The 18,681-nt window shown below is 48.9% G+C and overlaps 10 protein-coding genes across 10 annotated transcripts; 7 read left to right on the top strand and 3 right to left on the bottom strand.

Moving 5' to 3' along the window:
* Positions 1-105: 105 nt before the first annotated feature.
* Positions 106-929, bottom strand: EDB91DRAFT_1046573 (Frataxin; the record flags this gene model as incomplete). Its single annotated transcript, XM_041313276.1, has 4 exons — positions 106-265; positions 379-473; positions 557-674; positions 745-929. The coding sequence occupies 4 exons, from the start codon at positions 927-929 to the stop codon at positions 106-108; spliced, it is 558 nt and encodes a 185-aa protein (XP_041181287.1).
* A 91-nt stretch (positions 930-1,020) lies between these two features.
* Positions 1,021-1,868, bottom strand: EDB91DRAFT_1109158 (Rhodanese-like domain-containing protein). The gene is made up of 3 exons (XM_041317605.1): positions 1,573-1,868; positions 1,286-1,521; positions 1,021-1,218 (listed from the first exon to the last, which is right to left on the bottom strand). The coding sequence occupies exons 1-3, from the start codon at positions 1,798-1,800 to the stop codon at positions 1,149-1,151; spliced, it is 534 nt and encodes a 177-aa protein (XP_041181286.1). The 5' UTR covers positions 1,801-1,868; the 3' UTR covers positions 1,021-1,148.
* A 1,233-nt stretch (positions 1,869-3,101) lies between these two features.
* Positions 3,102-3,708, top strand: EDB91DRAFT_1046295 (Ctr copper transporter; the record flags this gene model as incomplete). Its single annotated transcript, XM_041313255.1, has 3 exons — positions 3,102-3,265; positions 3,321-3,557; positions 3,609-3,708. 3 exons carry the CDS (start codon positions 3,102-3,104, stop codon positions 3,706-3,708), a joined length of 501 nt encoding a protein of 166 aa, XP_041181285.1.
* A 522-nt stretch (positions 3,709-4,230) lies between these two features.
* Positions 4,231-5,033, top strand: EDB91DRAFT_1046516 (uncharacterized protein; the record flags this gene model as incomplete). The annotated part of the gene is made up of 4 exons (XM_041313271.1): positions 4,231-4,351; positions 4,407-4,496; positions 4,557-4,774; positions 4,824-5,033. 4 exons carry the CDS (start codon positions 4,231-4,233, stop codon positions 5,031-5,033), a joined length of 639 nt encoding a protein of 212 aa, XP_041181284.1.
* Positions 5,034-5,718: 685 nt separating this feature from the next.
* Positions 5,719-9,759, top strand: EDB91DRAFT_1109150 (uncharacterized protein). Its single transcript, XM_041317604.1, has 11 exons — positions 5,719-5,760; positions 5,813-6,200; positions 6,250-6,349; positions 6,402-6,649; positions 6,702-7,706; positions 7,758-7,855; positions 7,910-8,099; positions 8,152-8,540; positions 8,591-9,008; positions 9,060-9,222; positions 9,272-9,759. The coding sequence occupies exons 2-11, from the start codon at positions 5,988-5,990 to the stop codon at positions 9,658-9,660; spliced, it is 3,213 nt and encodes a 1,070-aa protein (XP_041181283.1). The 5' UTR covers positions 5,719-5,760; positions 5,813-5,987; the 3' UTR covers positions 9,661-9,759.
* A 20-nt stretch (positions 9,760-9,779) lies between these two features.
* Positions 9,780-11,470, top strand: EDB91DRAFT_1217519 (uncharacterized protein). Its single transcript, XM_041320856.1, has 3 exons — positions 9,780-10,454; positions 10,506-10,662; positions 10,715-11,470. The coding sequence occupies exons 1-3, from the start codon at positions 9,888-9,890 to the stop codon at positions 11,293-11,295; spliced, it is 1,305 nt and encodes a 434-aa protein (XP_041181282.1). The 5' UTR covers positions 9,780-9,887; the 3' UTR covers positions 11,296-11,470.
* Positions 11,471-13,757: 2,287 nt separating this feature from the next.
* On the top strand, positions 13,758-14,290 carry EDB91DRAFT_1235168 (uncharacterized protein; the record flags this gene model as incomplete). Its single annotated transcript, XM_041321286.1, has 3 exons — positions 13,758-13,851; positions 13,915-14,083; positions 14,143-14,290. 3 exons carry the CDS (start codon positions 13,758-13,760, stop codon positions 14,288-14,290), a joined length of 411 nt encoding a protein of 136 aa, XP_041181281.1.
* A 423-nt stretch (positions 14,291-14,713) lies between these two features.
* On the top strand, positions 14,714-15,335 carry EDB91DRAFT_1046467 (uncharacterized protein; the record flags this gene model as incomplete). Its single annotated transcript, XM_041313267.1, has 3 exons — positions 14,714-15,051; positions 15,104-15,161; positions 15,213-15,335. 3 exons carry the CDS (start codon positions 14,714-14,716, stop codon positions 15,333-15,335), a joined length of 519 nt encoding a protein of 172 aa, XP_041181280.1.
* Positions 15,336-15,586: 251 nt separating this feature from the next.
* EDB91DRAFT_1244304 (Rhodanese-like domain-containing protein) lies at positions 15,587-16,804 on the bottom strand (the record flags this gene model as incomplete). Its single annotated transcript, XM_041322401.1, has 6 exons — positions 15,587-15,643; positions 15,692-15,998; positions 16,058-16,145; positions 16,204-16,400; positions 16,460-16,496; positions 16,555-16,804. 6 exons carry the CDS (start codon positions 16,802-16,804, stop codon positions 15,587-15,589), a joined length of 936 nt encoding a protein of 311 aa, XP_041181279.1.
* A 218-nt stretch (positions 16,805-17,022) lies between these two features.
* Positions 17,023-18,619, top strand: EDB91DRAFT_1244303 (ATPase V1 complex subunit C; the record flags this gene model as incomplete). Its single annotated transcript, XM_041322400.1, has 9 exons — positions 17,023-17,163; positions 17,217-17,468; positions 17,520-17,611; positions 17,671-17,769; positions 17,825-17,893; positions 17,943-18,035; positions 18,091-18,184; positions 18,237-18,374; positions 18,431-18,619. 9 exons carry the CDS (start codon positions 17,023-17,025, stop codon positions 18,617-18,619), a joined length of 1,167 nt encoding a protein of 388 aa, XP_041181278.1.
* Between the last annotated feature and the right edge of the window lie 62 nt (positions 18,620-18,681).

Raw genomic sequence — 18,681 nt, 5'->3', positions numbered from 1 at the left:
ACCCTCTGTGAAAGAGCGGAGGCGATATTTGAACGTTCATGAACGATTCGAACGGGATTAAATGTCAATCTATGGAGCCTATTCGCAAAGCATCCGTAACAAATCTTACTCCTGTATCTGCATAGATACACCCTCTAGATGCAGAGAGACCTGCGTTCGGAGCATATCCGTTAGCTCTCCACCCAACAGCTGTCCAAGTCCCATTCCGTCTCGCGCGTATCGCCAGTCGTCTAATTGCGGCACGTAATCATAACGCTTTGGGCCACTAGCAAATTCGCATTTGATGAGTGGGCGTTCATCAGTATTCCAAAATCAGGCATGCGAAGGAAAGAAGTGTATCAGTGTGAAATATCACCGGTCATGTAGAAGTCGACCCACCTCAGTGGGGAAGACAGCCATATTTGCTTGTTAGGCGGCTGCTTGTTGATCACGTATGTCCCGTGTGTGCCTAGGTTGAGCGTCAGGACGCCGCTCTGCAGAAGAAGCAAGTCGTGAGTAATGCTCCGACTACGGGAGCCAGAAGGCGTAGAACTTCAGTATTTTTGGGCATACTTACATGATAGTCTACTTCATACGTGTCATTCCCTACAGCATCCAGCAAGTCCTCGAGCCGTTCGAGTAGGGTGGTCATGGTCGCGTCCGAAAGTGCGTGGTACCGTTCAATAGATAGATCACTGCATGCAGTAAAGGAAAATAATTGACCATCTTGAGTAAGAGCGAGAAAGCGAGGCGGTAGGGGCGGACCTGACATTGACCATTGGTGCAGGGGTGCTCAATGTCCGTCTGCACGTGTAAGGGTGCATCGCTGGCGGAACCCGCGTTTTCAATGGGACGTGTCCTGTTAGTGAAAAAATTCTATTTGCGGCGGCATTTTGCCAACGCAGGTTCGTATTTTTTGGAACGCGGCGAAGGAGGTTGCGGGGAAACATGAAGCAGCACGGTCTAACCGTGGGAACGACTTCGATCAAGAAGGTCGAGCAGGTCAAATCACGAGACAAGCACGCGCACGAAACTGCAATGAAGTATTGTCTACGCTTCTGAAATTCATGCAGGGTTCTCAAACTCGTTACAACCGGTAAACAAGAGAAGATGTTCTCGAGGGCTGTACTATGCGTGTTATATCATTAAAAAAATTGCGAGGAAGTACATCAAGCTGTGGATCCCTTGCCTACTTCTCGTGACGTCCAATCTAGCCACGACCCTTCATAATTAAGAATGCTAGAGAAATGCAAACACACGTTGTATCAAAGCACAGCACGGATTGGTCAGTTTGCGATTAACTTACTTCTCGTATCCATTTCTCCGTGCGATATCGCACGCACTAGCACTCCTCTTTCCACTGCGGCAGTAGAACACGACTTCTTGTTGCTTTCCTGGCTTCTCGAAACCATGCTGTGCCTTGAAGGCTTGGGGCGCGAGGTGGAACGAGTTAGCCAGTACCGAAAGTGGCAGATTCACAGAGGACGGAATAGAGCCTTGCATAACCTCGTCTGGTTCACGCACGTCAATCAGATAGGCGTCCTACGAAAGACAGGTGGGTAAGGACAGAAACAACGTGGGAGCACGACGTACTGTACTAGGACTAAGGGTCTTGGGCTTGACTTGCTCGTATGTAAGCACGGGACCTTGCCAGTCCTTCTGGAGCTTGTCCTTGGCCTTACGAGCAGCTTTCAGAGCGTCATTAGCTTTGCTCGACTCGTACCGTGCGAAGACCTGATATGTTGGTCTCGCAACTGGACGTGTGAACAGCGTGGGGCGTGCTGCACAGCGGGTGGTATTGAAAAGTGCGGTTCGTAGCATCCTTGATTCCTATATGGCGTCCTGTGTGTGCAAGTACTGAGCAAATATATGTTTGTCAAGACATTCCAAGCTTACCAACCTCCGTGAGCCAGCTTTGCGTGATGGCAGTGATGAATTAGGAAGATAGTCACGTGGCTAATAAGCTGTTTTTGCTATTGGTCGTCGCAGAAATGCCGCAATCTTTCTGTTCTCTCCCCCGCCAACACATCTCCCTTCATGCTCATCTTCCATCTTACCTTTCATTGCTAGTACCTTTCTGTTCGTCGTAGCATGCGGTCACAATATTCGAAATGGTACTCGACATTTTTTAGTCGCTTCAGATGCCTGTATATTCCTAGGAGCGAGCTGGCACTCAACGTAACCACCAGCATCGCGGTTTTTTCATCGACATGTCGCAGCACAAGCGGGAGTGTTATCCTCAACAAGCTTGTACTGTGACATGCCATCGCCTCGCATCTCTTCTCATCGGTCGTCTCGTGGGCTCGATATTCTTCCAGTCACCTTTTCCAACCGGGTGCCTTGTCCTTACGTCTCCGCCTCCCAGGGTTAAGTACTATGGATCCCGCCGAAAGGATCTACATACATGTTGTCTTCTCTCTCGATATTCCACCCAAGGCTCTGAGTATTGCTCACTCTTTTGATATCGCACCCAGTTGCCCAAGTACTGTGAGAACATTTTTCCATTCCAGGTGCCCAGTGCTCATCATTTGTAGTCATGGACAACGTCAGTTGGTTCAACACTTTTGTCCTTCGCATGCTTTAACGAACAGGCTGCCCTGATTGTACGGCCGATATCCCGCCGATCGGACGAACCATAACCAGGCCGGTTCATATCAGCCCAGCTCTTTTCCCCGAGTACGTTCACGCGGCAATGGGTATTGGCGTGCGAGTGTTGTTCTCCGAATCTGATTCACCGTTGACGCGACACTGCCATTTATTGATCGTCATATATCTTTCTGTCAATGCAAGCCGCGATTTGTCGCTTCTTTAATGTTGGGTATACGATTCCCTTTCCACCCCAGCGACTTTTTTCTACATGGCAGCAGATCTAGCAATGGCACTTCGCACGGAACAAAGTTATAGCAAGACAAGTATCGCTATTCAGCTCCCGGAGATGACAAACAACGGAAACTTCTTACCAATGTGGCTTGCTGTGCGAAACAATTTCAGGGGTACCCGATGCCAAGTCTCGGCAATACCCGAAAATTCATCCATCACTTTTCACATTGCGATTCGTACCTCTTCGTTTCATCGTTTCCGCGATGGATATGAACTCTACAAGCGACACCATGATGACTATGATGACACCCTGGTTACATTTTAGCGGTGGAGACTATTTGATCTTCAAGGCTTGGCAACCCGAGTCGAAAGGTTCAATCGCCGGCGCTTGTATCGGGCTAGTCGTGTTCTGTGTTCTTGACCGTTGGATTGCGGCCCTACGGCGTCAAATGGAGATTCAGTGGGGGTCGAGGTTAGCTGGGCCCAAAACGTGACATGGTCAAGGCTCATTCTCTGTTTAGGTCGCTTGCGATAAACTTGAAAGAGCCAAGTGACAACGATGTTGACGATAAAGCCCAAGACGTTATCGCTTCTGATCAAATAGATGTGATGGAGAGAGCCTCTCGTCAAACCGCCCCAGTCGCAGTCCGCAGCCGCCCGAGACTCGTGCCTCCCTTCATCCCCATGCACGATATCCCGCGGGGGATATTTCAAGGTGTTCAGTCGCTCTTTTCATATGTCTTGATGTTGGCTGTCATGTAAGTCCTGCAATGCATGCCATCATGGGGAGTTTAACTTACCGAACACAGGACGTTTAATGCATCATATGTTATATCCATCATTTTGGGTCTTGCCATAGGCGAAGTTCTATTCGGGCGGATCGGTCGCTTGCATGGAGGTCGAGTTTGAAATTTGATCCGTGTTAAAGCATGCATCCTACCTCACCAACATCGTATTGCTCTGCCCTTGATGATTATCTTGTTGGATTTCGCTATCGCGTAGGTGGCTTTGTGGTTGTCTATTATATGTTACTCTTAGATACTTCTCAAGATACCATTATTGTACATCTGATAACAATCCAAATCTGCCACCAACCTATGCAATCCGTACTATTACAGTGGTGCCTGTTCTATGTTCCACGGTAACTCGTATGCTCTCATATGATTATGCGACCCAGTCGGACTTGCAGTGGTATTTCCATCAGTCATATGCATCATCATGCATGTGTCATATCGAGCTGCTGGTTTGGCTCGCTCTGTTCCCGTTTGCGATCTCAACTTGCCCAAGAAGCCACGTCTGCAAACAAGAGCAAAGAGATGAGAAAAACTTTTTCGTGCCTCACAAGGTCGCTAGCGTACTTTCAACCTCTTAAATACGAAGGAAAGTAGGAGCAGCTCTTGAATTCTTCCTTGCGAGTCTCTCATCCTCACAATGATCTTCTCCTCCATTGCTCTCGTTGCTTTTATTTCCACAGCTGTACAAGCCCACTTCCAGCTTCAATATCCTATCCCGCGTGGTCCTTTCGTCCAAGACTCTGAACCAACGTTCTGTGGTGAGTGAAAATTAATCTAGGTGCCTAGTGTAGATGCTCAATGTATTTTACGTAGATGGTTACACCAACGCCGTGGACAACCGTACCGTATTTCCCCTCAGTAACGGGGTCATCAACATGAACAGCGAGCATCCGTTATGGTCGGGTACGTCAAAGAAAACTTAGTTTACCTTCTTTACAGAAGCTGATCATTTGTAATGCACAGCGGGAGTCATAGTTTCGACGTACCAAAACCCGATTAACTTCAGCGATTTTAACTCTAGCTCTGGTTATCAGTTGGCAGTTCAATTTTTCCAGCAGAGCGGGGAGGGAGATTATTGCTTCCCTATTGATCTCGCGACTTCAAACATTGCCGGAGTCAAAGACGGCGCAAACGTCACCATTCAGATTGTCTTTGATGGTGGCGACGGCACTCTCTACCAGGTAGGCAAGGCCCCTTCCGTGACTATGATTATTATAATGACGATGATAGTGTGCGGACTTGACTCTATCTGCCAACGTGACGACGCCGACCGGTACCACGTCTGATTGTACAAACGTGACTTCATCATCGTCCACTGCGACTACGACTGCGACTTCCCCATCTTCTACAAGTTCCGGCAGTGCCAGTAAAGGGGTAGAAGTTGGATCGGGAGTCATTGCAGGAGTATTCAGCATGCTGATGCTACTCTCCGCCGTATGAACGAAATAGGTAGACAATATGCTGTCTCAGTCTTTTGTTATCCATTAGTAAACGAACTTGAAGTGTGGTCACAGAACAGTCAATTAAATCGTAGCGGTGCATACGCACCAAGTCTCCGACTCTGATACTTGCTGACACCGTCCTCCTACCATGCAACACAAGTAATTGAAGCTACATCTAATAAAATATAGTACTGCTCTACAGATAAGTTGAGGCTCAGAGGATTAAGACACCAAGTTGTGCATAGTCTCACAGTGCACAGTAACTGCGTCAAATGTCTCAAGGGATCGGGAAACATCTATCATATGGTATCACTAGCGCGCGGCGAGCATATGCATCAGTAAATCGATGAGCCACCGATATTCCCATATTTTGTACGCCGAAATGCTCTTTCCTGTATATACATGACGTTATAAAACAATATAAAGTAATGTAAAGTAATGTAAAGCAATATATAAGTCTGAACCGAGCGTGAATTGGCGTGATTACATTGCTTTAGATTGCTATATATTACTTTGTATCGTAATACACAGGAAAGAAGCATTGGGCTTACAAAATACTACAAAATCTACTAATATCTAAGTCTCACCGGTTTGCTGATGGCCATCGTCTCGGCCTCGTTCCTCGGCCAGCCGGCATGCTCGCCACGACTGTGAGTCTGTGACGAACTCACATCTGTTCGGAGTCAAAACGAGTCCAACGCCTTTAAGATTTCAGCACGAATCAGGTGGGTTATGCAATGCATTCGCACGCGGCGTGCCCGCAACGATTTTTACAAGGAATTTACGCATTTGCTTCCCACAAAACCCTCCTCCACACTTCGTGGGAGTCGGGGAAGGGTGGACTTTGGCTTAGGTAATGTGACCATGGCTGACTAAGCTACTTCCACCGATAGACGTGTTTTGAGTGGAACCTAGACTAACTAATTCCCTCTCGCCTCTCTTATACACCATCATGTCTGGGCTAGACGATGACTTTGACATCGAGGATCCCATTCAGCAGGGAAACGACGAGGAAACTGAGCAGCAGGCACAGCAAAGGTTGAATGGGAAGTCTCGAGGATCCATTTACGACGCATTAGATGGCGAGGACGAAGAGGAAGAAGAAGATGAGGAGGACGAGGAAGACGAGGAACCTGGACGAGATCGTGGGCGAAAACGCGCAAAGGTCCGTGGCCTTGTTGACCTGCACAGCTGTGGGTATTGATCCACCACAGCACCGGCACAGACGCAATGCTGTGAATCGTTTCCTTGATGTCGAGGCCGAAGTCGATACCGAGGACGAAGAAGAAGAGGAGGAAGATGAGGCAGGAGGAGGTATGAGTAACTTTGTGGGCTCGTTCATCTCCAATACTCACAAATATCCCAGATGAGTTTATTGCTGATATTGGACCAGAGGGCGATGAAGATGATGTGAATAGACGGGCAGCGGTCAATGCACGGCTAGACAGGCGTGAAAGGGAGTTGAATGATCAGGATCTGGCGAAAATTGCGCAGAATCTTCACGAGCGCTATGGTCGAGCAGCAGTGCGGTACACGGGAGACATGAATGAAGTACCACAGCGCCTGCTGATGCCATCCGTACATGACGCAAGCTTGTGGCAAGTTCGAGTGAAAGTGAGTTTCTCAAGGATTTTTCATAATGACTGAAGCTTGAATCATCCACTAGCCCGGTCGCGAACGCGACATCGTCTTCAGTCTCATGAGGAAAGCAATTGATCTCGAGTACACCGCTCAGCCTCTCTCCATCCTATCCGCATTTCAACGCGACTCACTTCCCGGTATGGTATACGTTGAAGCGCGGAGTGCCCAGCAGGTAAACTCAGCTTGCAAGGGTCTTGTCGGCGTATACCCGAGCCGTGGCATCATACTAGTTCCCATTGAGGAAATGGCGAGTTTACTGCAGATCAAGAAGCAAGACCTTACTGTGACACCTGGAAGCTGGGTACGCGTCAAGCGTGGCAAGTACCAAGGCGATCTTGCGCAGGTCATGGACATTACAGAGAACGGCGAGGACGTCGGACTCAAGTTCATTCCGCGTATCGACTTGAACCCACGGGACGATGCCAACGTTGATGGTCGGAAGCGCAAGAAGGCCGGTACTGGCTTGGCGACGATGCGACCGCCACAGCGGTTCTTCAATTACGAGGAAGTCGTCAAGGTGCACGGACGCAAGCAGGTCTCAAAGCGAAACCAGGTTTACGTGTTCCAAAATGACACATACAAAGACGGGTTCATCGAAAAGGACTTCAAGCTCAATGCTCTACAGCTAGACAACGTCAACCCGACACTGGACGAAATCACGAAGTTCAGCCGAGGGCAGGATGGTGGCGACAATGAAAATCCGGTGGATCTGTCGATCATTGCGGAGGCGTCGCGGAAAGCCGCCATTGCTGTGCTGCAGCCAGGTGATCATGTCGAGGTATTCGAGGGCGAGCAGTCTGGTGTCTATGGTGTTGTCGATTCGATCAATCAAGATGTCGTGACTGTTACAGCTATCGGTGTTGATATCGATGGTCAGAAGGTGGATGTTCCTGCGCGTAGCGTGCGAAAACGCTTCAAACCAGGTGACCACGTCAAGGTAATGACTGGTCAGAACGCAGACGAGACGGGTCTTGTTATCTCGGTAACAGACAATGTGGTGACTTTCCTATCAGATATGTCCATGCAGGAGGTGGGTGGAACTTTATTGGTTGTTGTTTCACTGATATTCACATATATTCAGGTTTCCGTGTTCTCCAAAGATCTGCGTGAGGCTGCCGAAGTCGGTTCTGGAACTAACGTTGTCGGCAATTATGAATTGCACGACTTGGTCCAGCTTGAGTAAGTCGATTACCCGGCATCTCGGCATGTATTTATCTGATCACCGGTGTACAGCTTGCAGACTGTCGGTGTCATTTTCAAAACTGAGCGAGACTCCTTCCGTGTTCTTGATCAGAACGGTCAAGTACGGTTGGTGCAACCTCACCAAATATCGATGCGGCGGAACTCCGACCGTGCCATTGCTACGGACTATGAAGGTCATGAGCTCCGTGTACAAGACAATGTCAAGGAAATTGAAGGAGAGGTCAGTCCTTTCTTATGGCCTATAATAACCCCGCAATTTAAAGCTTTTATAGTCTCGTAAAGGTCGGGTATTGCACATCCACCAGTCATTCTTCGCCTTCCTACACAACAGGGACATCCTTGAAAATGGCGGTGTATTCGTCACCCGGTGTCGCTCCCTAGCATCGCTCGCACCCAAGGGTAACCTCGTTAAGCCAGGGATGGACCTAGGCAAGATGAATCCGACCGCTGCTGGCGGTGCCCAAGGTGGCATGGTTGGCTCTGGTGGAATGGGGCGCGGACCACGAGACCGTGACATTGGTGCCGTCATAACAGTCGTCAAAGGCAATCACAAGGGGTACAATGGTGTTATCAAAGACATCAACGGTACCCTGGCGCGTGTTGAGCTAAATACAGGCAATAAAGTCATCACCATTGAAAAGCAAAAGTTGTATCGGAGACTGTAAGATATTTGTTGTCTGTGTTAGTGTTTCTCCTGTTGACCTCTAACAGTCCAGACGGCAAACTTCAACCACTTAATGCGCCGTACCAATCACAGGGTCAGCAGAGGAACATGGGCCCCCCAGCCGGAGTCCCTAGTCGAACTCCCAATCCATATGCCAGCGCCAGCCGTACGCCTGGCTGGAATGGCGGTCGTACGCCAAACCCATTTGCCAGTGGGGATGGCAAGACACCTGCATGGAATGCATCATCACGAACGCCAAATCCGTACGCAGATGGTGGCAAAACCCCCGCATGGAACGCTTCGTCACGGACGCCCAATCCATACGCTGCCGATGGTGGTAAAACTCCCGCTTGGAATGCGTCTTCGCGGACGCCGAATCCCTATAGCGAGTCGTCGTGGGGATCAGGCGGTTGGGGTGGTAGTGCATCACCTGCACGCCCAGCGGACTCGAGTTGGTCATCTTGGGTGAGAGTTCCTCTTGAGCTTGAAACTGATTAGGCACTCATGAGCGATCAGAATGCACCAACGCCAGCTGCTGCGGCAACACCCGGGTTCTTGTCTGCACCGACCCCTGCTGCGTACACCGGTGCACCTACACCAGCAGGTATTATGAACGACCCTGGTTCAATGTCTGCCCCTACTCCAGGTGTTTCGGGTAACGAAGAAGAGAATGACTTCGGTATGCACAGTCCAAATAATTGAATGCCTTCTATTTATGCAAGGAACAGGTTTGGTGCTACGTGACCCTGTGATCGCGAACAAAAAGGTGATAGTGGAGGTTCGAGGTTCCGCAGATGCAGGGTGGCTCGACGGCGATCTGGAGTTCAAGAAGGGTTATGTCTCCTCAGCCTTCGCTTCCTTATCTGAGATCACAGCACTATTTCACCCTCTGGATTCGCCAGGGGGCACTCCAGTTCACGTGCCGACAATCTATCTTATACCTGTCCAACCGGAGGAGACAGAAGATCACGCCCTCGTGTTACGCGGACCTCACAAAGGCGAGCATGTTGTTTTGAGAGAGAGCGCAGGACCTGGAGTTTGGCATGTGTCGCTGTTCCAGGACACGACGGCCTACACGATCGACGAGGAAAAATTAGTGAAGCTTTACTACGTTTAATCTCTATATGTTGTTTTTACTAGTTGTCTTGCTGTTACACTAGCTTCCTGTTCATGTATAAATCCCAATTTGTCGCAGACAATAAACTGAACTTTGATCTAATCGTGTCGCAGATTGAACCAAACACGTGTACTCCTCCTGAAGTGGCGTGCGGCAATAGCAGCAGTGCCTTTGGGATCGATCGCTTCCACTGCTTCTCCAGTTCTGGTTATTCGTCATCTCTAGCTATGGAATTCAACCCGTCTACTAGCACCTCGACAATACGAACTCTGCATGCCGCTTTTGAAGTACCAGGGAATATCACTGCACAATCCCAGCCGTCGTCACCACGGTCAAGCGCACTGACGTCTTCCCCAAACAGCCCTTCTGAGTCGGTGTCCTCTTTACCTTCTGTCGGTTCTTCATTTTTCTTCTCTTCCGCAGCTGCCAGTCCACCACGCTCGCAGCCTCAGTCTGATCATGCACGGGATTCTACCACACAGGGGCTTATCATACCGTCTCTGACCCTACCAGCTCCATTGCGTCGCCCCACTCCATTCGGAAAAACCCTTGGAGATTTGAGGCTAATAGTCGTAGGGAATGGTGCTGATGACCGTGAGCTGGTGTCCAGTCTATTCCTAGACGACAACGAGGATGTTGTGGATATCAGTGGATGGGAGGATTTTGAACATGGTTCGATCCTAAGAGCATCAACAGACTGGATCGAACATCGAGATGCTCACGGACTTGAGAAGTTTGAGCCTGCGAAGAATGTCGAAATCATAGCGCTTGCGCGACACGAGTTTGATAACAATGTACGTCATAACCTTTATGAGGACTCAATCAAAGGTGACCTCTCCCCCCAGTCAACGAAGTATGCCATACTGCCAGTTATTCAATCACCATTTCACTCAGTATCTGAATTAATTGACCCTCGATGCCAGCCATCTGCTGCCCTGGCTAACTTGATTGCATCCCCGTGGTCACCATTGCACACCGCACTCATTATCCTATCCAACTCAGGTGAATATTAATCGTAATATGGCTGCTGCTTCTGACTGGGATCATCATACAGGCCCGTCTGCTTCGGAGGACGGCCCCATCGACTTACTTACACCCCACATACCGGTCATAGTCATGCGCCATGGCCCAGATCATACGCATTTTCCTTCCCGCCCTCATATGTCTTCATTCCGGCCACGTTCCGCAGTTGCTCTTCGGAGTGGCCTTTTCCGCTCGCCGGAGACGCTATCTTCACTACGATATGAAGCGGCAGAGCGCTTCCTCCGCTGGCGTGAAGTTGAGTGCGCCGTGGAGGGAATACATGCCTGTCACCGAGAAACCGTCTCCTTGTCCTCCAATGAACCTTCATGGAATAAGGCGAAATGGGAGGCAGAATGGGAATCACGATTATCCCAGGATGTTGCTAATTCTTGCGAGCGTGTGAACCCCGTGAGGGATCCAGTGCAGCAGTGCTTTGATCCACTGCACTTATCATCACTGGTCTCGTTCTCCATGTGCCTCCTTGATCCTGCGAGGAGATTGCTCAGCACGAGTATTTCTACTTTTGTCAATAAGTTGGCAGACAGTCAGGTCCGGATAGCAATGGCGGGTAGTTTGTGTTTGGGAATTGGGATCGGGATGATGATCCGATGATAGGTGGCTTTCAGGAGGTAGTCTCATGAGCCTTTGCTCGATTCTCGTATACATATTTGCTTTAATTTTGTAATATCCGTTTCGTTCCACTATTACTTACTGCGCATCTATTAGTGGCAGTCAAAGTGCATGATTCAGTTCAGAGGCGATTCAAAGGCGATTCAGCCGATTCAGTGCACAATAGAGACGATTCAAATTTTCAACACCGCGTGGAAATCGCTAGGCACTGAGGCATCGAGATCAGAGTACTTCAGGGAGGAAATTCATTTTCGACAGCAAGATTAGATATGCATACATATATATGGTCATCTGTTTTCGCCTGCAATAACCAGAACTCAATGGACAGACCACGTTGCGGCACGCATCAAGGAATACGACGTAAGCCGCCAAGCGGATATCGAAATCGTCGCGCCGACTTTGCCGCTCGAGACCAAGGTGAGCGACGAAGGGTTCGCCTTCTTTACATCGCGTGTGACAGTGATCATGGTTGCGGAATGGGTGTGTCGATGATGTAAAGCTGGAGCCCTTCTGTTCACCGCCAAGAACGATATTCACGCCACGGTGAATAATGCGAGTGGACATACTCGAAGTGGGAGGACTATAGCGATCAAGTATAGACATCGGAACCGCACCGACTGTACTGCAAACATGCGGCACTGTTTGGGGCGTAAATTTGCAGTTCCACTTGGGTTCCGGCATCGCAGATGGTGTATCTGTGGGCTGTTAATTCTCAGCGAGTATAGGGTTACTTTTTTTTGCCTCGGGTATTGCTGGCATGAACTGGAGCATGTTGGATTATCGATATACCATGTTTAACCGGAGTCGCATTTGCTACACGCGAAAGAGTGTAGATCATCAGACCGCTGCAGAGCCATGAGCCAAACCGAATAATTTCGCCATTCCCCGTTTCCGGGAGCCGCGGGAAAGACCACCGTAAGTACTTACTGTAAAGTCATAATAGATTATAAGCACACATTTACCGTATGTATAATGTGGCCCAGGCAAGCGACAGATCTTGGAGGTAACACTGATTGGTGGGATCGATATCATAGCCGACTCGGATATCACATGCAGGCGTGTAGGCCAAAAGTTAAAACCACCAAGATTGTACGTCCAGGAACTGCCGCCGGCCCACTATACCGATTGACTACGAACGTTTCCTCCAATTTACCGCGTAATATTGGGGCCCATCTGGTGTACCTGCAGGGAGGTGTGAGGTGGGATAAACGTGGTGAAAAGAGGTGAGCGAGCACCTTCCAGACCGTGACAATTACCTCAACGAAAATGCATAATGTAGAACGAGGATATCTTGCCTGCCGCCGCGTTTACAGGCGCGACGGGTCAGCTCTGATAATTTTCAACAATGGAAACGTCAAACAACACGAAACTGCTTCGCCCTGATCGTTTTCCTCTGTCGTGCTTTATTGTGCGTGCCTTGTGTACAAGTTGATACAGCACTGAGGTGGTGACAATAGATAAGGCAGATATGGTCGGGCGATCATCTCTTCTGAAGCGATTGTGAGAGTAATCGAATGGCACGAGGACCTACTCCGAGTCAAGGAGGTAAGCAAGTACCGCAACACCGCGGTATTTAAGTCTCGATCATTATACAGGGAGTTCCCTAAACCTTCCGATCCTAACAAAGTTAAACAACGTCGGTGCGCTTTGTCTTGGGTCATGATAAGGATTTCTCAAACTCTATTCGCTGTCAGACCCAAGCAAGGTTTTGTTATCCGATCATACTCCGCGGTTTGATTCTATCATCTGCACAGACATATACAGGGCCACTCTTCTCTGACCCAGCGTTCTTCTTAGCTCTCCTTTTATGGGAGTATATCATGATCATCACCGAGCCGACGTACCTCATCATCCCACTCATGCCCGGCAGAACGCGAACCTATCTCATTTCGAAGTCATTATTGCTTCATGTCTGAGAACGAGATAGTCAAAATCACATGCCCGAAGCACTGCCCGAGAAGTCAATTGCGCAGGCCTACGGCATGCTCGGATATTCAGGATGCGTCCTTGCCTATGCTTGAATTCGAATTGGCAGTTCATGCACGGAGATCTGATAGTGTATTGACAACTTGTTACAGAGAGCAGGATAGTTGATGCTCCGAGCTTGTTTGCCACATATTCGAAGAATGGCCTGCAGAAATATAGGCAACGAAGCAGCTCCCATCTCAGTAAGTCAAATGATGAAACCTACCTATACGAGCCTAGTCTCGGCCTCGTCCGATCTTATCTCTGACGAAATCAGCTAAGTAGGCTTCGCTCATGGACAGGCATTTCGCGCAGTCAGCGCCCCCTAGTAAGCACCCCCGGTCTACCGAGTGGCGGTGCCGACTAAGGTCTTACTTTGATTACTGTATCGAAGCGAACAGCATTTTCCTCATGTTAGTGCATTTGTCCTGTGCTCAGAAGAGGTATCCGCGTTACGTTCGCCTTCTTCGCCGCAAACCATGAAGTGGTTTCGTCGAAAGAATGAGCAATCTTGGGAGGTTGTAGGTTGCGAGTGTATCGATCCTGTGCAAATGATCGATGATGACGATGATGGTGCGTTGGTGTGGTCCTGGGCCTGTGACGCATCTGCTATCGAGCACCTCATCATCATCCTAGACCTTGATATCCTGCGTGTTAGAGATACGTCCACGTGTGGAACATACATCTTCGACCTTGGGAAGCGGTCTCCCCAAGCTTCCGATTATGCCAATGCGGTGCTTTTCGCAAGACAACAGTTTATTCAGGAGATCATGAAGAACGAGTACAACGTCTTGCTGTTGGAAAGGTGAGCAACTTGAATGTATATTGTGACAGAAAGTCGCCTGATTACACACACCTTGGCAGCTGGACACTAATTCTTTATCGCAAGGGAAAGTCGCATCGTATAGAGGTGCAATATGCGGGTCGACCGGCATACGTATCTGGGAAAGTGCCACCTCTCCGCCCTCCACCGTTCATGGCCGTCTTGGAGTCGCAGCATCTTTTTTCGTAATTATTGACCACTACTGTATCTGCGGCCGAGAGTCCAGGCCATCACATCCCATCGTGTATGTATTTATTTCTGCCTCATGCTGTCCTACCACATCCTACACATCCAAATCCGTACATCCTTGCTCTACACGCCTGTTGGTCGTAAGGAACATGAAACACCATATGCAGAAATGAAGGTCTTCGCAAGATGTGACGATCCCAAAAGACTAAGGGGTATCATCGATTCATCGTGTATTACCTCAAAGAATTTGTAAAAGTCAACTCTTAATTTTAGTGGCTCCTCGTGGTAGGGTTCTTGCCGTCAATGGACACCTCGGAAAGCGGAGAGGTCCTAACTGGTCATCTGTCCTGCCACTGGCACGTATATAATCTACAGAGCGTCACAGAATAGCGTTGTAAGTATCATCTAACTGCTCCCCTGCTCATGACTTTCAAGGACATCTTTTCTTCACCAAACGTGATGGTCCAAGTCTGCACACGCGCCTTCACCGACTTCTGTCATAATCATCTTAGTATACAGATACATCACACCCACAAAAGTCATGCAAAGGAGATAGATCGCGTCGAGAGCTCGTCTGGGCCCGCGCGTACGCACGAACGTTTAGCAGATTCCAAGCCGACAATTGTTGGTCCTAGGGTGGAACACAAGGACGAGTTCACCTGCAAAGGAGGTGTTGATGCCGGAAGACTTGTGAATCTAGCTCGAAAGGGCTTGTATTCCACAGCGAAGGAGATGGGAGGTAATGTCCTCCTCGAAGAAAAGTCAGTACATCCTGTATCTTTGTCCCATTCGCTGCTAACCTCCGGTCGTCAGATGGGACTGCGAGATTCGGCATCCCAGATCCCAGTGCCGCGACCAATTCAAGGTCACAGTAAGTGCTCCGTTCCGTGTCAATCAGTAGCAAGATCGATCCCTCCCATAGATTCATTATTCCGCCACGGTGGCACGATCGTTCTGTCCAGACGCACAGAAACCTGTTGAAATTCAAGCAGCCAAAGGTATCAAGGGATTAATGACCGTTATAGATCGTCAACCAGAGTGTTGAAAAAAACTTATTCATAATCCACGGACAGCATGGGTAATCATTGAGTATTGTATTTTTAACTTGGCGAATCGTTGTATACCTTAGGCCCATAATAATTCAGCAGACACATGAAGATAGCAATAGTTATGTAGCACCACATTAGTAGTTCATGTGTATGACGCACCGTGCATAGTGACAGATACTTGATCTCAATACGAATGAATTTCAAGGTCTTCTATGATTTTGACAAGGATTAAAAGTGCGAAAATTACTTAGTTTGCCACCTTCTCAATCTTGCTAGCCGCCCGGCTAGCATATCCGGTCCAAGACTGGCCAAAGTTAATAACACGCAAAACCTTGTGCAAATCATGGCCTACCTCATCATACAATGCCACATTTGGGGCGCCCAATAGCCTGAGTCCCAACCAGAGGACGCCTGCAGTCATGCCACTCCCACAAGTTGCCGTGATTAGTCGTTTGCCTTGTATGACAGCATCCGCGTGATTGCCTACGTGGCTCACTAGGGCATTACGTAACTCGGGAAGGGGTAGAAATGTGGTGTACTCTGCGGAGGAATTAGGGATGGTATGAGCCTGCAGGAACGCAGTGAACGGCAGTGAGAATGAATGCGGAATGTGGCCCGATGATAAGCCTGGCCGCGGCTCTGGGTCTGTCCCTAGGAATCTATAGGCGTAAGGAGTCCGTGAACTTTGTCCATAGGCTTTCGGTCCAAATTTGCTCACCGACCACGAGAACGGGCGTCAATGACGAGCTCAACGGCTGGGTCCGATTGAAGATCCGTAAACGAGTTTGACACAATTTGATCGTAGGCTGTTGGAGGTCGCAAGCCTCTACGACATTGGACGATAGCGAACACGTAGAAACTCACAGCGTATCATTCCCTTATCGAAGGCAGGAGTGGGATAGACGGACTTCCTTGCATGTGCCGGCGGCTTGGCTTCAATTGGAAAACCCTCTGCCTCCCAACGTGGCAAACCTCCGTCGAGGATACTTGATTTCTCGTGGCCAAACGCTCTGAACATGAAGAGTGCACGTGGTGATGAAAATACTCCATGCGTATCATATCTGCGCATTAGTATGGTTTGTCCAAAGTACACTTTGATGGGAGAAGCGTGAAGACGCACAAAATTACATGAGAAGAGGGCTCAATTCCGAATGCCTCTGTGATGTAAGACAGTGATTAGGAAATGGCATTGTGGTCAGTATGGTTGGTTCATACCGCACGCATCGGCGAACTGTCGTTCACTCGGTATCATATGTTTGAGGCCTAGGTCATGGGGAGAGGCTACTTCATCAAGGTCTAAAAACTGTGCTCCAGGGACGCGCTTCTTCTGAAACTCGTCGTTGGCTCTCCGCGGGGAATTTGGCATGAACCAACTGGAGTCCAGGATCGATACCTGTTTAGAATCGGGTAATGTTGGAAGTAACTGCTGCAGCTGCATGGGTGATAATAACAACGGCGTCGACATTGCTTTTGAAAAAGTCCTCTTCGCTGTTAAGGAAGATGTCGGAGAGCGTTTCCCAGCTATGTTCAGTGCATTCCGACTCAGTAAGGTCAGCAACATCATGGCAGTTGATTTTCAAAGGTTATTTTTTGAATTTCGTCACTATGTAAGTCCATATTGGGAGTAATACATACAGTGCCCTAGGTGGTGCGGCGGCTGCTCGTCGTTCACCAAAGTACGACATGCCGTCCGACCAAAGCACTTGGTTGATTGCTGTCCCACAGGATGGTGATTCCGAGGGACTCCTGCCAGAAATCACCAACAAGCTTCCTCAATATTCGAGATCAACAAGCGTAGCAGAGCTTGGGATTCCATCATTCAAGGTCTTCATTTCGTACTCATCGGCAAGCAAGGCATCTCATCAATCATCGTGTAGACAGGTACATTGGACTCCTTGATTGCCCTATCAGAGGAGCTGCCAAAACAGGACGCGTTCTTCACAGCGACGGTCGCAAAGATTGTAGACACACTCCGCAACTTATTGAACAATGATCCGACCAAGCTCGCCCAGCATGTCCTTGTGAATGAGCGTAGCGCTGATGACTACGTACTTAGGGGGTGGAAATGGAATGACAGTCGATATGGGGTGCAACGAAGTCTACGGGAAATGGTTGATGTGCTGAACAAGGTATTTGCCGCGTGTTACTCTTTGTAGGGGAGGCACTCATTTGCGCTCAAGGAAATGGCGTCCATAGACAATGTAATGAAGGCCAAACTAAACAACTACAATATCGTAAAGGGCTCCCTCGTTCAGATGCAGCGTAAGAAAACGTGAGCGTAAACTTAAACTTAATAGCAATGCAAGCGGCGCTCATCACTCTCTGTCACAGTGGAAACCTTTCTGTTAGGTCTCTCGTCGGCATAGTATCAAAAGAGCACGTCATCCAGGACTCAGAGTATCTGGAGACATGTCTAGTTGCCGTACCGAAGTGGGTACTCCTGCATGAACGCTTGTCAACTTGAGCGATTCAACATTCACCCCAGACTCATCACCAAGGAATGGACCTCAAAGTACGAGCGACTCACTAACATGGTCGTTCCCCGTTCGTCATTGTACGTCAAGTCCGGACCTTTGTGCAAAGGCTCACATACCCCACGAAAGAACTATAGCGTCAGACAGCGAATACACTCTCTTTGGTGTAGTCATCTTCAAACGTGTACACGACCAGTTCGTACAGAAATGTCGTGAAAACAAGTACGTCCAAAAACACCCCATTCCATTCAATCGTAAGCCAACGTACCCCCTACAGGTTCATAGTCCGCGACTTCGCCTACTCAGAAGAACAAATAGCCAAGCAAGAAGAAGAGCTCGAGATAGCAGACACGACAGAGAAAGAACTCTGGGTGAGGCGTCATCAGCACGTAAACTCAGCCCTTATCCTAACCGCCTTTCCAGACCGAACTTCTGAGACTATCTCGGACCAATTTCTCCGAGTCATTCCAGATCCTCGTGCACCTGAAGATCCTTCGGCTATTTGTCGAGAGCGTGCTTCGGTACGGTCTACCCGCGAATTACGTTGGCCTCGCTATCAGGGTGCGTTCTACTCCATCGCTTCTAGCTAGCAACATACTGATCAAATCCCCCTTCAGCCCGAGCCAAAGTACACCAAGAAGACACTTTCCGTACTTACAAGCCACTTCAGCTACCTCGGCCCCCGCTCCTCAGGACGTTCCAAGAAGCAAACCACAACCGAAGAGTTCGCAGGAGAGTACCAGTCGCTGATGGAACAAGAATTCTTTGATTTCGTGTTGTACGAAGTACCATGGATCGTGCTCTAATAATCATACTCCCCCCACGACCAAGTTAAATAGTTCTATTAGTGGAAGGATAACAATATGAC

Source organism: Suillus paluster (assembly GCF_016628075.1).
Source record: "Suillus paluster strain FC165 chromosome Unknown EDB91scaffold_7, whole genome shotgun sequence".
NCBI classification, from domain to species: Eukaryota; Fungi; Basidiomycota; class Agaricomycetes; order Boletales; family Suillaceae; genus Suillus; species Suillus paluster.
Note: the sequence above shows the minus strand (reverse complement) of the source record. Positions and strands in the feature narration are given on the sequence as shown.

What these genes read in the sequence shown, in the direction of transcription:
- EDB91DRAFT_1109150 (XM_041317604.1), top strand. Translation starts at nt 5,988, where the DNA reads ATGTCTGGGCTAGACGATGACTTTGACATCGAGGATCCCATTCAGCAG. An exon ending in TCAAGGAAATTGAAGGAGAG is followed by an intron (nt 8,100 to 8,151) that starts GTCAGTCCTTTC and finishes AAGCTTTTATAG; the next exon opens with TCTCGTAAAGGTCGGGTATT. An exon ending in CAAAAGTTGTATCGGAGACT is followed by an intron (nt 8,541 to 8,590) that starts GTAAGATATTTG and finishes GACCTCTAACAG; the next exon opens with TCCAGACGGCAAACTTCAAC.
- EDB91DRAFT_1109158 (XM_041317605.1), bottom strand. Translation starts at nt 1,800, where the DNA reads ATGCTACGAACCGCACTTTTCAATACCACCCGCTGTGCAGCACGCCCC. An exon ending in AGACCCTTAGTCCTAGTACA is followed by an intron (nt 1,522 to 1,572) that starts GTACGTCGTGCT and finishes TGTCTTTCGTAG; the next exon opens with GACGCCTATCTGATTGACGT. An exon ending in CGGAGAAATGGATACGAGAA is followed by an intron (nt 1,219 to 1,285) that starts GTAAGTTAATCG and finishes GCATTTCTCTAG; the next exon opens with CATTCTTAATTATGAAGGGT.
- EDB91DRAFT_1217519 (XM_041320856.1), top strand. Translation starts at nt 9,888, where the DNA reads ATGGAATTCAACCCGTCTACTAGCACCTCGACAATACGAACTCTGCAT. An exon ending in GACACGAGTTTGATAACAAT is followed by an intron (nt 10,455 to 10,505) that starts GTACGTCATAAC and finishes CTCTCCCCCCAG; the next exon opens with TCAACGAAGTATGCCATACT. An exon ending in CATTATCCTATCCAACTCAG is followed by an intron (nt 10,663 to 10,714) that starts GTGAATATTAAT and finishes ATCATCATACAG; the next exon opens with GCCCGTCTGCTTCGGAGGAC.